General features: G+C 43.5%; 2 protein-coding genes across 8 annotated transcripts in view; one reads left to right on the top strand and one right to left on the bottom strand.

The window, feature by feature from the left end:
- ANKRD27 (ankyrin repeat domain 27) overlaps positions 1-16,083 on the top strand; it is a 55,099-nt gene that overhangs the window by 5,540 nt on the left and 33,476 nt on the right. The window contains exon 1 of one of the 7 annotated variants that reach the window (XM_048316952.1): positions 6,573-6,670. The exons of 3 other annotated variants lie outside the window; for them this stretch is intronic. The gene's annotated coding sequence lies outside the window, so the exon portion shown is untranslated. Of the gene's footprint in view, positions 1-6,572; positions 6,671-6,717; positions 6,756-8,321; positions 8,456-11,040; positions 11,125-16,083 lie in introns of those variants that run through there. 3 more of the 7 variants (XM_048316955.1, XM_048316953.1, XM_048316954.1) reach the window with 3 other exon arrangements.
- Positions 2,095-6,521, bottom strand: LOC125332241 (regulator of G protein signaling 9 binding protein). Its single transcript, XM_048316957.1, has one exon. It carries the CDS (start codon positions 6,079-6,081, stop codon positions 5,368-5,370), a length of 714 nt encoding a protein of 237 aa, XP_048172914.1. The 5' UTR covers positions 6,082-6,521; the 3' UTR covers positions 2,095-5,367.

Below are 16,083 nucleotides of genomic sequence, written 5' to 3'. Positions count from 1 at the left end.
AGCATGAAACGCTCGTGCTTGGCTGGCTGAGAGGATCCACCAGGGCCCCGATGCTGGTTAAATGCCATGCGACCTTTCCACAGGTTCAGCAGTGGCCGCTGCTGAAGCTGCAGCCCAGCTGCACCCAGTACCACAGCAGAAAGCTGTAAGGATGGATGATGGAATCCAGCCATGTGGGACTGCCTTCTTCCAGAAGAAAGTCCCTTGTAGTGTGAAACCAAGGGAGAAGAAGATTGTCTTTTGTAAAATGGATAAAAACATGTAGCAGATTAAAATATTTTTACTCTTACTCGATACGAGTTAATCAGGGAATGGATAGTCAGTTCCACTCAGGGATATTTTATATACTTTGTCCCACTGGGCATAAGACACTTTCTTTTTTTTTATAGAGAGGCTGTAGTTTAAGATTGGGAGGCTGTTGTATATAACAAAAAGTAAACTTTGCTATTTACTACATACATCCATCTCCTTTCTTCTTTTGTTCTTCCCTAAACACACATGGATAATTTTATATGAAAGACATTATTTTCTAATCCCACTTTTATTGTACACTTACCACAGCAAATGCTGCTCACGTGTGAACTATTTTGTCCAGATCTCTTCCTGCATTAAAAGACTTACATAATCGTATTGAGAGAAAGCACTTAGAGATCTGTAATCCACTGGTTTTACTGAATGACTTTTTACATAATGAAAATTTGTGAAGGGTAAATATGTTGACTAGGAGTTCCATTAGCATTTAAATAGAAGGTACTTCTGGAAAGCATACATAAACAACACAAACCTTCCAGAGAAGGAAAAGCAAGCCTGTCACCAATCCTCTCTACAAACAATAAGCACATGTTTAATTTTTAATCTGAAGGCTAATTACATCAGTCATTTAGTCCAGTTTTAAGTAATTGCATTACTGTAAAAACTATTTTCATATTTACATGAAGAATTTTGAAAATAATTTTGTTTTATATTCATAGTGCTGAAGTTTAATGTTACTTTGTTCGCAAGATAAGGAGAATCACTTTAATTGTGGTCCTGTGTTCCTTTTGTTACTAAACTAGATAACAGTATAATGGGTTTTTATGGTGATAGACTGGAAATCCTGGAATGAAATTACAAATTGCTGCATTTTACAGACTCAGTTCTGATGGTTTGTTGATCATTGGTGTCACCAATAGCACAGGACCAAGTTTCACTTTTGCTAAAGTAAATGCCAGCTTTGCTGGCTGAAAGCGACAGAGTTTGGATCATAACTCAAGGAGAATCCAATTGTTAGTCCAGTCTAGTGTGTCCTCTGGTTTTCAGATTGTCCAAGCCAAGGGTTCTGTACTGAACACTGGACAAGCAGTGCTGAAGGCAGCATCATCTGTTAGCCTAGATGTCATTGTAGCTGTTTCCTAAGGCAGGGATTTCTTGACTTTTCAGACTGCTGATTCCCTGGCAGTGTAAGTTAAGCTACATCACTATTCAACTTTGGGAGCTTGAGAAGGCTGCAAACAAAACTAATGAGAGGGTTTAGCACATTACTTTTATTACTATGGTTGAAGCAGGAACTTTATTTTAGAAGAGCCTACTATAGATGAGCTTTATTAATATTCCAGCTTTTCAAAGAATCATAGAATGGTTTGAGTTGGAAGAGACCTTAAAGATCATCTGGCTTCAACCCCTGCCATGGGCAGGGACACCTTTGGGAGACCAGGTTGTGCCAGGCCCTGTCCAGCCTGACCTTGAACACTTCCAGGGATGAGGCAGCCACAGCTTCTCTGGACAACCTGTGCCAGGGCCTCCCACCCTCACATGGAACAATTTCTTCCCAGTATCTCATCTGAGCCAACTCTCTGGCAGTGTGAAGCCATTCCCCCTTGTCACTCCATCCCTTGTAAATAGTCTCTCTTCATCTTTCTTGCAGGCTTCCTTCAGGCACTGGAAGGCCACTATTGGGTCACCCCAAAGTTTGCCTTCTCCAGGCTGAACAATCCCAATTCTCCCAGCCTTTCCTCACAGAAGAGGTGCTTTATCCCTCTAATCAACTTTATGGCCTCCTCTGGACTTGCTCCAACAGGTTTTGTTTGGTTTGAATTACTGCTGCAAGCAAACCAGTAAGTTATAAGGAGGTACTTTATTTTAAGTTAAATAAATAGTGACAGTAACAGGTTTGCATTATTCAAAGTGTAGAAAATACCACCCATGCACAGGCAAAAGCAGTGTAATTCAAGTCAGGAGTAAGATTTTAGTATACAGCAAATTTAATGTGTGTATTCTGTGAATAAAAACAAAAGAACTGAAGTAGATCAACACTGATATTAATTAAGCAATGACCATCTTCTTTTACATTCTCAGCAATCAGCATGACAGTATGTGCTTTTTCATCATGCTGCCTCAATATAGAGTATTTTGAAGTATGAATTCCCATTTTTCACTTACAAAATAACATTTCCAGTCTCCTTCCAGTTGCATTTCAGTAGGGGAAAAAAAATGAAGACTGCAAATCTATATTTCTTAATTTAAAGGAAGCCTCAGTACTTTTGGGCAATGGTGGTTTCATTTTGTTTTGGTTTTGTGCAGTGTTGTGCCAAAGTCTGTCAGGTGGAACGAACACATGTAGGAGATGTTAGGGAGGTATCTTTTCAGCTTAGCCCTGGGAGAGGGGCCCCAACAGAGATGAATGGCAGGCACTTTATCCTTGTAGACAGTGCCAATCCTCTCTTAAAATTCTACTTAATCTATTAATTTCAGATAGTCTAAATATAAGGTGATACAGATTTTTTAGGAACAAACTACTGATGAATTAAGTTGTAGCCAGCTTTGTCTTACAATTTGAAAATTCTTTTTCCAAGGTCAATCCTTTAAATAGTACTTGTGTGCATATTCATAATAAAGCAAGACTTATATACTTAGAGGCTATTAATATGAATTCTTTGAATCCTATAGCAAAAAATCCAAATTAAAAAAAAAAAGCAGTGGAGTGAAAACTTACTGTTTACCCACTCACTGAGGCTTGCTTTTGAAGATGACCTATTCTTAAAAATTCTTCTACATCAATAAGCATGGATAAACTGTTTATCTGTGGTTAGGTGTGTGGAAGATATCAAGATAAAGGCAATGAATGCTGTCAGTGTTACCATTTACTTATCCACCAGAAAACAGACTTGCATTCATTACTTGGGGTTTGACATGTGGTTAAATGGTCTGATTTCACAAGGTAAATGGAGTTTTCAGGAAGCACAGAATAGAGCCCAACTGCTTCTCCACCTTCCCGTGAACTAAGTGAAAGGAGAGTGCAAAGAGTGGAAATATCCACAGATCCTTAATGACAAGTGGTGGCAATCCAAATAGGTATGATCTCCTGCAGATTTTGCTGTATTTTCCTTAAATATGTTTACTCATTGTGATTTTGAAGGAGATCATCCAATTTAAATGAACACTCAGCAACTACACCGTGTCTAGGCAGGCTGGACCTGTAGCACTGATAAATACAGACCTGGCTTAGTTATAAAGCTGTCGGGGATCTCTAGGGACATAGATTAACTACACATAAAACATATCCCATGGAATGAGTGAAACACAACAGAAAGGAATGTAGAGTTGTCTTGTAGCACTCTGAATTCCCAAGAGAATGGAGTTAGACTGGATGCAGAACTCATGTTATCCTTCAACATAAGGATAATCTATAGCTTTGAATTCAGGTCTCCACTATTTTTTTCTCACCTACAAGTGACCAGATTCAAATACACTTTTTTTCCCCCCCATAAATTCAGTTCTTTTAAAGAATAAACTATTTGCTGCAGTTTTTTGAAGTATGTTTAGTTCTTAACTAAAAATATTAGGTGTTCATGCATGTTGTCAATTTTATTTAACAAGCATGAAGACTGTTCACAAAACATGTCCCATTATTACTTTTTGATAACGTGCCCATAATAATCAATGAAGAAAAATAACTTCTTAAGACCCCAATATTATGGGGTCTTTATATTTGGCTGTGGAGTGCCCCATACACCTATGGCACCGTAGCACATGTACCAAGCATTCCTGAATGGACAACGTGTATTCACAGCACTAGAAGGTATTTCCAGAAGTAAATAATAAATACCATAACACATAAATCCTTTTACAAAATATTGTAAAGCTTCTCTGCTAAGTAACTATCAGTTCCCACAGTTTTACATTTAAATGTAAATTCCACAGGGAAGCACTGGAAAGCTTTATGCTGTTGCATTTCCCTCCCAGAATTGTAGTGTTATCAAATGGGACCAATCCTACAGGCTTCCTGCTTCCCAGATGATTAATCAGACATGACTGAGGTATGAAACTGAGACACATTTTTAGCTTTGTCTGGATTTCTGCAATTTGGGAACTTGCAGAAATGTGACTGTACACATTCAAGCATCAGTCCCTGCCTGTCAACAGGAGAGGGGATCCCGTTGGGAAGGTCTGCTTTAACTTAATTTTTTTTTGCTAAAATCTATTTTCCAATGTTACTGCAACTGCTGTGGGTAGATTCATTGCTCCTGTTTTCATAATTAATCGTGAAGTGCAAGCTGCTGCTACAGAAAGAAAAATTAGAACCAGTAGCAAGAATCAGCCTTTCTGCAGGGAAAGATAAAATTGTGGTAAATGTGAATGAAAACCATGAGGCTTGCTAGTATTTTTCTGAATATGCAACTCTGCCTTTTTTCTATTTGGATTTGGAAAGCGATTAGTCATTCACATATGCTGTGCCAATTCATGCAACTGGGTTCCGTACAAGCCAGTCTAAATCAACAAACAGTACTCGGTATCAATCAGGGGTCTCTTTTCTCCCCCCCTCCCCAACCATTAACTTGTCTAAAATAGAGGTTGCTTACATTCCTTTATTGGGGTTTTCATCCTTACCCTTTTCCTCCACTCAATAAATATTTTTGTATTTGATGGGAAAAAAGAAGTATTCTCTTCACTTGGTCAGACAAAACACCCATGATAGCCTTCAAATTTATGTTACTCTCCAATACTGTAAACAGTGACCAGCAGCAAACAGCAGAGCCTAGTGAAGAACAAAAACCACAGGCTTCTGAGAATAGTGATCTATTAATAGCAGGCAAATCCCTGTTACAGTCAGTAGTGATAATACCCTGATACTTCGCTTAACTGTTACAAGTCCAGCAAACGAAGACATTCTATTCTGCAGGCTGATTTGCATCCCTTTTCTTCAAAAAGCATGAAGAAGCAAATAGTACGTTTTAGGACATCGAGAGGCAGGAGTTCTGCTTTGTTGTTTCAAGTGCTCGTCTTAAATTCTCAGCTCATCCAAGTGACACGTTTTGAAAGTAAAGGTGAGGCATGAAACACTCCAGAGACAGGCTGGAGAGGGTTGCTCGTGTCAGAGCTTGCACCACCCTAAGACAGTTTTACCACACACACTGCCAGGACAATGGCGATAATGAGCACAGCAGTGAAAATAATCCCAGCTAGAACCTTGCTGATATCGCAGAACGATTTATTTTCCTCCACAGAGATCATGCCAATAGAAGAAGCACCCACGCTGATGGTGGATTTCAGTTCAGCCCCTGGGTCTTGCTTAGCCTCTACTGTCCACTGGGGGACATTGACCTTCATCTCCATCTCGTACATCATCTCTCCTACCTGGTTGATCTCGTTCTCGAGGTCTTTCAAATCCACCACGTCTATGTTGTGCTCAGCCTCGTATTTCATGTTCTGGACGCTCATGGCGCGGGCGGCCACGCCGGAGGTTCCCCCGCTCATGCCCGTCTGGATCAGGTGCTTTTTGGGGACGTTTAGCGGGAACTCGTGGCCCAGCTCCAGGGCTCTCCTCATGTCGATCTCCAGGATCTCTAGGCACGTGGAGAAAATCACCCATAGCCTCTCGAACTCGGCTTTATCTTCCTTACTCACGCTTTTGTCCTTCAGGACCGTGGTGAGCTTGTTCCTGTTGGCCACCGCCAGCTCCTGAGCTTTCTGCCGGGTTTTCTTGAGCTCCTCTCGCAGGTTCTGGGAGTCCGAGGTGCCGCCGATGGTCAGCACCATGTGCCGGTAGCAGGCGGTCACCTTGTTGAGCGCGTCCAGCAGCGCCTTGCACTCCTCCTTCACCATGGTGGCGGTGGGGGCCGTGCCCGGTGCCGCCCTGACTTACCCGGTGCTGGGCCCCGGGCGCTGCCACAGCTGGGCGCTACCAGCACACATGGCAAGTGCTGCCTTCGGGTCGCGCCTGCATCCAGCACCCCGTTACCCGGCTGGTCAGGCGGTGCCGGCGCCTCCAGGAGCCCGGGCGGGCAGCGGGGAGCCGCGGCGGGCAGGCAGCATCGCTCCCCGCGCTACCGCCGCCTGCAGCGCCACCGGGGCGGCTGGGTCTGCGCCGCGCTCAACGGGGCGCTGCTGTTTGAAAAGTGCTAAGCGCCGAGGGTGGAGGAGAAAAAAATATGAAATTAAAAAAGCCAAGGCTAAAGCTCTGGGGAGCGGTAGCCGGGCAGCCGGCGGTCCCCACCGCCGCCACTTAACTCACCCCAGCTGGGCGCCCGCGCGGTCACATGGCGGGGAGCGCCCGGCCCGGCCCTATAAGCCCTCGCAGGCTCCGCCTCCGCAGGCAGCAATTCCGCGGTGCTCTCAGCTTCTTGCGTGCTTCCCTCCCGCCGCTGCTGGCCATTGGCTTCGCGTGGCCGTGCTGGGCCCGCCCTGGACTCCGGTAGGGCTCGGCCGGGGCGCGGAGCGGCGGGGGAGGCGGGCGGCAGCGGCTCTGCGGCCGGGGAGCGGGGAGGCGGTGGTGTTGTGTGAGTAGCGCTCCTGCTCCGGGCTGCCTGCGGCTCCCGCTGGGACCGTCCCGCCGGGGTGGAACCAAGGAGCGCTCCCGGCCCGCCGTGCCGTGCCCCGGGAGCCGCTCGGCCGCGGTCTGGGCGGCGGCGGGGCTGTGCCAGCTCGGCCTTCGCCCTGGCCGGACCGCAGCGGGGTCGGGCCGTGCGGACACATGGCCCTGGTCAATGATCACTGCGGCAGGGTCGGTCCTCGCGGTGTTGAGCCCCAGTGTGCACGGCAGGTTGGTCCTGCCCGGCCCCTCGGCTGTCCTATGTGTCGCAGACGCTCCGGGACCCGGCTGGGGAAGGAGCTTGCTGTTGTCACCCGTAGGAAGGGCCGGCGTGCGATCCGTTCAGGGCACCTGCAGTTAGCTCAAGTCAAGCAACTGCACATCAGGAAGTGCAGGAAACACGCCAGTTGTCACTGTCAGAAGCGATGCTTCCCCAGCTGCCCTTGGCAGTGTGCTGGGTACAGCACGGTGAACACTGATGGGCACTAGGCCGTGCTCGTGTGTGCATCCAGAGGGACGGAGGTAATGTGGAGTGCCACTTGGTGAACTGAGCTGTGTTGTGTCTAGCACCTGATGTGACTGCTCTAGTGGGCTCCTGGAGAGCTTGCTTGTCACAACGTATGCTACCGCATATGCCCCAGCGTTTGTGGGTAGCTGAGTGGTTTTGTGATGCTACAGGAGCTTGAAAAAGCTGTGAAGCCTCAAGAGTCCCACAAGAAGGGGAGCATGACCCATTCCCTTATCTTTTATCACTACCCTTGCAGGGTGATGTGTGTTATGAGCAAGATAAATTGCTATGAGGAACAGAGTCCAGGCAGACTGGCTTTCTGCTGCTGAGCCTAGCCTGAGGAGTCTTGTCTAGACTATGTTCCTCCTTTTGGATTTTGGTAGCTTGGACTCTACTGACTGGCGGTTTTTGTTTGTTTATGTTTTGTCTTGCTTTAATTTTGGCCCTAGTTCCAAAACCTGCATAACTTCTGCAGCAGGTTGCTACCTGTGGAAGAAATTGCTTCTTAAATTTGTGTAGATTATCAAATTACTACCAGCTAAACTGAATAGCTTTCTATCAAAATAAATGTTGGTAGCCTAAAAGAAGCAAACCAGTCATGTCTGTTTCCTTGTAGGAATAAGGAAACAGGGATGATTTTGACCTGATTGTGAGTGAAGTCTTGTAATTGCTTAATCATTGTCAGGTGGAAAAAGGATTAGCTCTGGGTTTGAATCTGGAATCCTATGTGACATAATTGTTAAGCTTATTGCTGACTAAATTATGCATATTTGTGTGTCTGTTTTATCGATGTTTAAAATCTGCCACAGAGCACTGAAGTTGTGTGAGAACCTGGAAGCCACTTCTTTGAAAGTCCCTGGGAGTATTGGTTCAGGAACATGTGACTATTTAAACCTGAAAGTAGTAGCAGTCATAATCTGTATCAGGTCATGCCTAAGTACATGTTTAGGTGTGTCATGTGAGAAGAGCCTGTTACTTAGATTTGTTCTAATTTAAGTTCAGCTGCATGCAGTTATACAATTTGCTTAGATTGTGGGAACTCTTAAAATTCAGTTGTTTGTCAGTCAGGCACGATGTTCTGAAAATCCACATCTTGATACTGCTTTCAAACAAGATGCTGACTATCCAAATACTATCCTGGAAAAGCTATTAGAATGGAGGTAAAAATCCTTAGAACTGACTTAAGAAGCAGCATAATAAGTAGTAGAAGAAATGTATTTCCTGGTTCTGTGGCAAAGCTTTCTTGCAATAGATGTTAATGACCATATTCTTACTGTGCAGTACTCTTAAAACTGTTTGCAAAGTATTCTGTGTGGCATCTTGAACGTCACTAATTAAATGTTATAGCCTCATTTTAATACTTTCAAGTAGAATTTTAGGTAAATGCACGTTTGTTTTGCTCAAATGATTGGTAAGCCTTATCTGAGGGGCTTTTGGAGTAAGCTCATATACTAAGTTTGGTCTGTAGACTGCTGTGGCCTGGGAAAGCTTGAAGCCACTATGAAAAGAAGAAGGGAAATAAGGATGAAATACAGCGAAAACGGAAAGTGACATTAACCCCTTCCCTCCCCTGATCACTGATAAACTAAGCACTTCTTTGAATTCTGTGATTTGCTTTCTTCTAAGCTTTTTGCTTGCAAAGTAGTGAGGGGATTTGATCCACAGCAAAAATCTTACTTTATGTTGTGGGGGAATGTTTGAGTGATACTTCTGTATCATGATGTTTACTTTCAGGAAGCTCTTAATTAGGCTGTTACATGTTGCATTGTGTAGCATTTATACACCAGTGGTGGTTAAAATAATTTATTTTACTAGTTAGAGCTTACCTGCTGAATCGTTTTCCAGCCTTCCTTACCCTTGCACCAATACCTAAATGAATGAAAATATTTGGCTTAAGTAGACCTCTGTCTATTTCAACTCCGTAAGAATTTATCCCTCCCCTCCAGAGAGTGGAGTGGAGTGAAGTACCAAGTGCTGAAACCTCTGAGAGCCTGAGGAGGAGGTGACCTTAAATACCACTCACTAGTATTTGAAGGAATCATCCTTGTTTGAGAAGCTGTTTTGGGAACTTTGTGTTTGTTGTTAATGTTCTCCCTCTAAATGTTCCTTGTAACTGTTGGGGGTTCACTGAACAGCACTTGCACTTTGTTCTAGGGCTTGCTTTGAGTAGCTCAGAGCTGCATCAGAGAATGTAATGCAGTTTCAGTAGTGGTAAGACAAAGAATGAAACTTCATTGCAGCCACTCTGGTGGATTTCTAAACCTGTGAGAAATGGGAATCTAGTGTCTACCCTGTTGTGAAAAGAGAATGCAGCTTGTACCTGATACTAGGCTAATGACAAGCAAGATGATCTTGAATAGGTGGGAGTAACTGGATAGAAGTGGGAAGCTTGGCTGTTGAAGGATGATCCACACATATTGAAATGTTCTTCCTCTGGAGAAAAGGAGCGATTGACTGGGAAGAGTCAAGCCCTCATGTCTGGGCCAAGTAAAAATGTGTCCACATCAAATGATGGTGCAAATGCTCTGTTAAAATATAAAGGGTGAACCTTCTTACAACTTTTCATGAGTGAACTCAGTTCTGGAGTTTGAGGAGGGGCTCATCAGAAGCTGTGCAAGATCTGGTACAAGCCCATGTGCTTGGTACTGGCCAGGGCTGCATGGTCTGGGGGAGGCCTGTCCAAGGAGGGTGGGAGCAGTGGGAGCAGGGCCAGAGTTGCCAGGCTTAGAAAAGGCTTGAGGGGTGTTGGGTAGAGGCAAGACCCAAGCCATGAGATCCTGTGCCAGCTCTTAACCCTTCAGTGGAAGAAATGTGTGCCTGGAAGGAAGATGGTGAGAGAAATTAGCATTTTCCTGGAATGCTCATGACCCCTCTTTTCCAGACTGGTGTTCTGGGATGATAAAACTTAGTTTTTCACTGATTGCTAGTTAGCCTTGAGCTGACTGATGTGAATTCACCACTTTGTAATCTGATAATTCAGAGGTGCTGCTCCAGCATACTTCAGTTTCATAGAAATCAGTACAAGCTGAACCTGAATTTAAAAGGATAGGAATAGAATTGCTTATTTACTACCTCGTGGTGAACAAGGTGCACTGGAATGTGTCAGGTGTTTTTCATAGGATGCTCAACACTCATCCTTTAGGTTTTTTAAATGCTCAGAAACAATTTGTTTTTATGTTGAGATGAATGCTGATGTAGAACTCAGGTTCATATCGTAACTTCTGCCCAGAAGCAGAGTAACCTGAGGAGTAATAGCACTGGTAAAACAGGGACTGTAGTGGTAACTTGAGTTTTTGGACTGAGACTACTTAAATTCCAATGTTAGATTCCTGTTTGCTTGTAAAGTGCACTAACATATGCTCACCTTTGGCTGTTCCTTCTAACAAGTGGTGCTCTTAAGGTGTGTGGGGGAAGCACTTCTGTTAAAAAAAAAAAAAAATCAGAACTGGGGACAGTTGCTTCCTTTTACTTTTTTTTTTCTTGTGGAGCTGTGTGGTTTGCTAGAATTATGCATTTCTGATAAAGTTTGTATGTGTATTTCTCTGCTGCTATGAGAAACTTTTAGTTGAGTAATGCGTTGCTTATCATTTACTCATTATTTTGAGCACTTCAGCAAATATCAAGTTACTAAGCCTTACTTGTTCCTGTTGTAGGTATTGTGAGCTAAGTTGATGTTGTCACATGAAACTTGACAGTATTGGTAAAGTATAATTGAGTGAACTTATGCTTCTTGCCATGCTAATAGATCTGATGTTGAAGGTTTTGGAGAACATGGTGTTCTGCTTCCTTGAACCTGGACGCGTGTGGAGAGGACACAGAGGTACTTGATGTTAGTATCCCAGTGTAACATCCTAACTTGCTGTCCTGGAGACATTTCAGGTTACTGAACTAAGCTAATAATTTTTACTAACTTTGGTAGCTGTTTTTACTTTGTTCTGCTGAATTAGCATTAAAATGCCATGGTGAAAACACAGAATATTATGCTGCTCGGCATTGACTATGTAGTGTTTGTATACACAATCTCTCATTCTGCTATGAAAGGCATTTTCTTTGCAGTGTGTTTTGCTAAGTCTTTAGTAGGGATGTAGCAGGATGTTGAGAAGATGATGTGCCTAAGGTTTGAGTAAATAGTTGCACAAGTTGAATGTGGACATGAGGTAACTATCAAGTAACAATGCAAGTACAATGACATCATCTGCTTTCATGGCTATTGGTCTAAATTTCAAAGTACTTCTTAAAAGGAACTGAAACCTGCAAGCTTTGGAAAAGGTCCCTCACTTGTTCGTCTCTAAAAGAAAACACCATCAATGACAAAATGAACTGTCAGAATTTATTCCTATTCACTGTTTTTAGTACTGAATGTAATTAGGTTTCATTTCCAGTATTTTAGAGAAAACAGTGACATGCTCAGATTCCATGTTTTTCATTTGAGCTGTCCTTTGTACCATAGTTATATCATTAGAATTATCACTCTGCTTTTGATCTAGAGAGGATTTGTCTGTTGTAAGATTATGATTATGGGGTTTTTTTTTAAACTGTAACATAATGCTTATTAGATTGTCTGTCTGATCCAGCTAGCTTCTGTTTTTCCAGCAATTTGAGCTATTTCTGTGTTTACAGGCATGAAGCCATACACTGAAGTGATTCAATTTAAACCTTTTACATAACATTAGTACTCGAGTATTGCTTTACTGCTCAGCATGATAGAATTTAGTGAACTTCATAGCAAATATAGCTTTTGATGGTTTTAATGAGCATTCTGTTAAGCATTAGTCAGTTCTGGTAATGTATATAAGGCTTTGTGTATTTTCTGTTTTCTCAGTAAATCTAAAGCTGTCCAAGGTGCAACTAGAAAAGTAAGTCTGTGTCACCCCCAAGTTAAATTAGGTTGAAGCTGGATGTTGTGTTCTGCCAACAAACTCTTAATGGAGAATTCTGATGTGTTCCTGGAATTACAACAATGCATTAGCCAGTGTTTTTCAGATGCATTTAACTTTTGGGGTGGAAAGAAATTGACTTAATCTCAAAAATGCCTGAGATTTGGGGAAGCTTTAATGTACTCACTTGAATATGTAGACTAAATTCCTTTGGTTTGCTTTTTTGTCGTTGTTGTTTTTGGTTTGGTTTTTTGTTTCGGCTTTCTTGGTGGTGTTTGTTTGTTTGATTTTGATGACTTAAATTGTTTCTACATCCACACTTCTGTCTCGCTGGAGAATGCTGTGAGAGGTTGGAGGGCCAAGTGAATATAGTAACTAGACTGTCTTAGTTAATAAGTATTCTACCTGTTGTTTTTCATACCCGCATTTTAATCAGGTATGATAGCTATCCCCTAATGAGACACTGAACAGCTGCAGGGGTAAGAGAGAAAAGGGAAGGAAATTGAGAGTTGTGATTTTCAAAACAGTACTAATGTGGCCAGTGGGGGTTGTTTCCTGCTGTGTAGGAACATGCATGAGGGGAGCAGTTCAGAGCTCCCATCTGCTCTGCTCAAGGAGGGTGACAAATACCATGTGAACTAGAAGTTTCACCTCCCTTCTTGGGGTAGAGCATGCCAATGGCACCTTAGGGGCATTACAGTAAGTGAAATGCCAGAATTCAATGTTTGAATGCAGTTTCTTTTCACTCCTTGCTGGAGCTCCAAGTGTGATTCAACCCTGTCAGTAGTTCTGTAGTAAAAGAATCTGTGGCTGCAACTAAATGTTTAAAAATAGTTATTTGTGGTGTGTAACTCATGAACCAGGAACTAAAGATGATAATTTCAAACTCTTCCTATGATGGTCCATCAGCAATGATTCTTAAAGTACTCCAGCTGTTCATGTTTTTTTCACGTGCAGACAGTGATTTAAGAGGTCAATCAGACAGCAAGCTTCGTGTAGTCAAGCTTTCTGTGGGAACTTCTCCTCACGTAAATCTCTTCCACTTGTTTTGCCAGGGAATGAAGTGTTACTTTAAATTTCTTTCTAGACAAAGCTTATCAGTTGGTGGTGGTTTTTTTGGGTGGTGAGATACAGGTTTTTTGATGAGGAGGATTTATGGTATGTGTTCCCTTCCCCTCCTGTTATGGGAAGAAGTTTTTGGACTTGAAGATTTGTTAGGCTGAAAGGCTGGCAATAAAGCTGTGGGAGACATTTGTGCACTGCAGTTTTAGCACTGCAGTCTCATGCTTGGTTGCCTTCTTGTGTCAATGTGCTTTTTTTCCCTGACACAGTATGTGATGTGCTAACAGCTTCTCCATCACTGTCTTGGGGAGGATCACAGCAGTCTCATCTTCTGCTGCTTGGCCAGATACATGAATTCACCAAACTAAAGGCAGATGAAGATGCCTCAATGGGACAACTCCATTAATGAAAGCTTGATTTGGAAAGTGTCTAAAGAGACCATGTAATCCACCCTCACAGCTTCGTTATGTCCACTATCACCTCTAGTAAATGTTTGTCTGATGCATTCTTGGAGATTTACAATGTGAGAGACTTGACAGCTTTGCCAAGCCATGTGTTTATCTTCCCTTTTGAAAGGTATTTCTGATCTGTAACCTAAGCCTGTTTTCTTCAGTTAAGGCCTACTTAGATGTGGGAAAAATGCCCTTCACTGAAAGCTTGATCCACCTGTGGGGAAAAAATCCTTACCTGCTTCATGCAGTTCCTTAATTATAAACATCACCACCTTCCATGGACTGGATTCTGCTTACAGGGCTCCTTTGCCTTCCTTACCTCAGGCTCTTCTCCAGTCAGTTCATCTCCTGTGATGAGGATGGGAACATCCAAAACCATCCAAAAAAAAAAAGCACGTGGGACGCTAGTCTTGCTGCGGCAAACTATTTTGCAGGTTGCACGTGTGTGTACATACAGCTCTGCTTGACTTATGCTAAACTGTATTTAGTTATATATACTAATTTGTCACTGAGTCATATTTGGACTGCAAGCTGCAGTAATTAAGACTTACTTGGAATTGTGGCCTAGCCAGATGTTCAGCAGGCAGGATTTTTTGTAGCTAACTAGTCCTGCTCATAAAGGTGTCTCAGCCCTGCTGTTGTGCAGATCAACAATGAGACATCTGTGTTCCTGCAGCAGACCTGCCACAGGGCTTGTGCTGCCTCTTCTCCCTCCCCCAGCACTGGCTGAAGAAGAAGCCCACAGTTTGAACTTGGATTGCAGCTGCCTGCCAAAAAATCTTTATAGTAATCATGTGGTGGAATTACTGGTGATCATCCTGTTTACCCAGACACTGTGGTAGGACAGATCATGGATTATAGAATTTGTTGATCTGAGTTGGAAGGGACCTTAAAGCTCATCTCATTCCACCCCCCTCCCATGGGCAGGGACACCTTCCACTATCCCCCATTGTTCCAGGCCCTGTCCAGCCTGGCCTTGGACACTTCCAGGGATGGGGCAGCCACAGCTTCTGTGGGCAACCTGTGCCAGGGCCTCACCACCCTCACAAGGAACAATTTTGTCCTTACATTTAATCCAAATCCACCCTCTTCTAGTGGGAAGCCATTTCCCCTTGTTCATCATTCCAGGCCCTTGTCCAAAGTCTCTCTCCAGCTTGTTTAGGTACTGGAAGGTGCAAGAAGGTCACCCTGGAGCCTTCTCTTCCCCCCTTAGCTCTCTCTGCCTGTCTCCAGAGCAGAGGGGCTCCAGCCCCTGGAGCATTTTTTTCCTTCTCTTCTGGACTTGCTGCAACAGCTTCATGTCCTTGTCCTGGGACCCCAGGCCTGGAGGGAGCTCTGCAGGAGCGATCTCACCTGAGTGGGGCAGAGGGACAGATTCCCCTCCCTTGATCTGCTGCCCATGCAGGGGGATGAGCCCAAGGCATGGCTAACTTTCAAAGCTTCAGATGCAGGTTGCTGGCTCGTGTTGAGCTTGGATTAAGGTGGACTTTTTCTAGGTTTGCAGTCTTTAATTACTCAACTTGGTTTGTCTTCTGAAGTTGTCAATGAGCAAACATTTTCTTCCCCATTGTGTTAGCAAACTGCATAGCTGTGCTGATATGGGAGCACTGAGTAAGTAATCTTTCATAGAAGCTCTTGGTCTTATTGTATGCTTTGAAAATGTATGGACCATTTTGTCTGGAACTATGCAGGAAAACTGCTCGAGGCAGTTGCCTGCCACTGCCAGACTTCAGTGGTTCAGGCTGGGGTTGTCCAAGCTGTAACTGGTGATAACTTTATATGGAAATGACTTGTAGCTTTAACTGGTTGTGTTTGTGTTTAGCTCTCTAAGGGAACTCTGCTTGTGCCTGATTAGGAGGAGGGGCCAGAGCCCAGCTCAGTTACCAGGTTGTAGATCAGTTGACAGCATGGCTGAAACTCAAAGGCTCTCTGGAATCAATGGGAATTGGGTGTATGTTTTTCCACTCCCTTGAACTGCCATACAGTGAGCTCACGCTGGACAAATAATGTGGTAGGAGTAATTCTGCATTGGAGGAAACAGGGGGATACTGATTATGTAAAGGTGGTGTGCTCAAATTAAAGTCTCTAGCTGTGCTCACCCTTTCTTAGTATATAGTGCTGAAATTGTATAAGGAAATTGTACAGCTTCTGTTGATTACTAAGGGAAGCTGCATGAGGGGAAAGATACAGCAAGCTTGTTATTTAAGCATTTGTATGCCTGTTAATCTCAGTTCTTGTTAAAAAAAAGAAATTCTGAAGTTTTTCCAGGAAGGACCTGATTGGGTTTTTCCTGCCCTTGTGGCTAGGATATGTCATAGAGAATTGGAATTGAGGAAGCAAGCAGTTGAGAGTCTGGTATCTTAGGGATTATCTTTTCCAGGGCACTGTGACACCTAA

The sequence above is a fragment of the Corvus hawaiiensis genome, chromosome 12 (genome assembly GCF_020740725.1).
Source record: "Corvus hawaiiensis isolate bCorHaw1 chromosome 12, bCorHaw1.pri.cur, whole genome shotgun sequence".
Taxonomy (NCBI): domain Eukaryota; kingdom Metazoa; phylum Chordata; class Aves; order Passeriformes; family Corvidae; genus Corvus; species Corvus hawaiiensis.
This window is presented reverse-complemented; position numbering and strand designations above follow the sequence as displayed.

Excerpts from the sequence above, each read along its gene's own strand:
- LOC125332241 (XM_048316957.1), bottom strand. The coding sequence starts at position 6,081 with ATGGTGAAGGAGGAGTGCAAGGCGCTGCTGGACGCGCTCAACAAGGTG.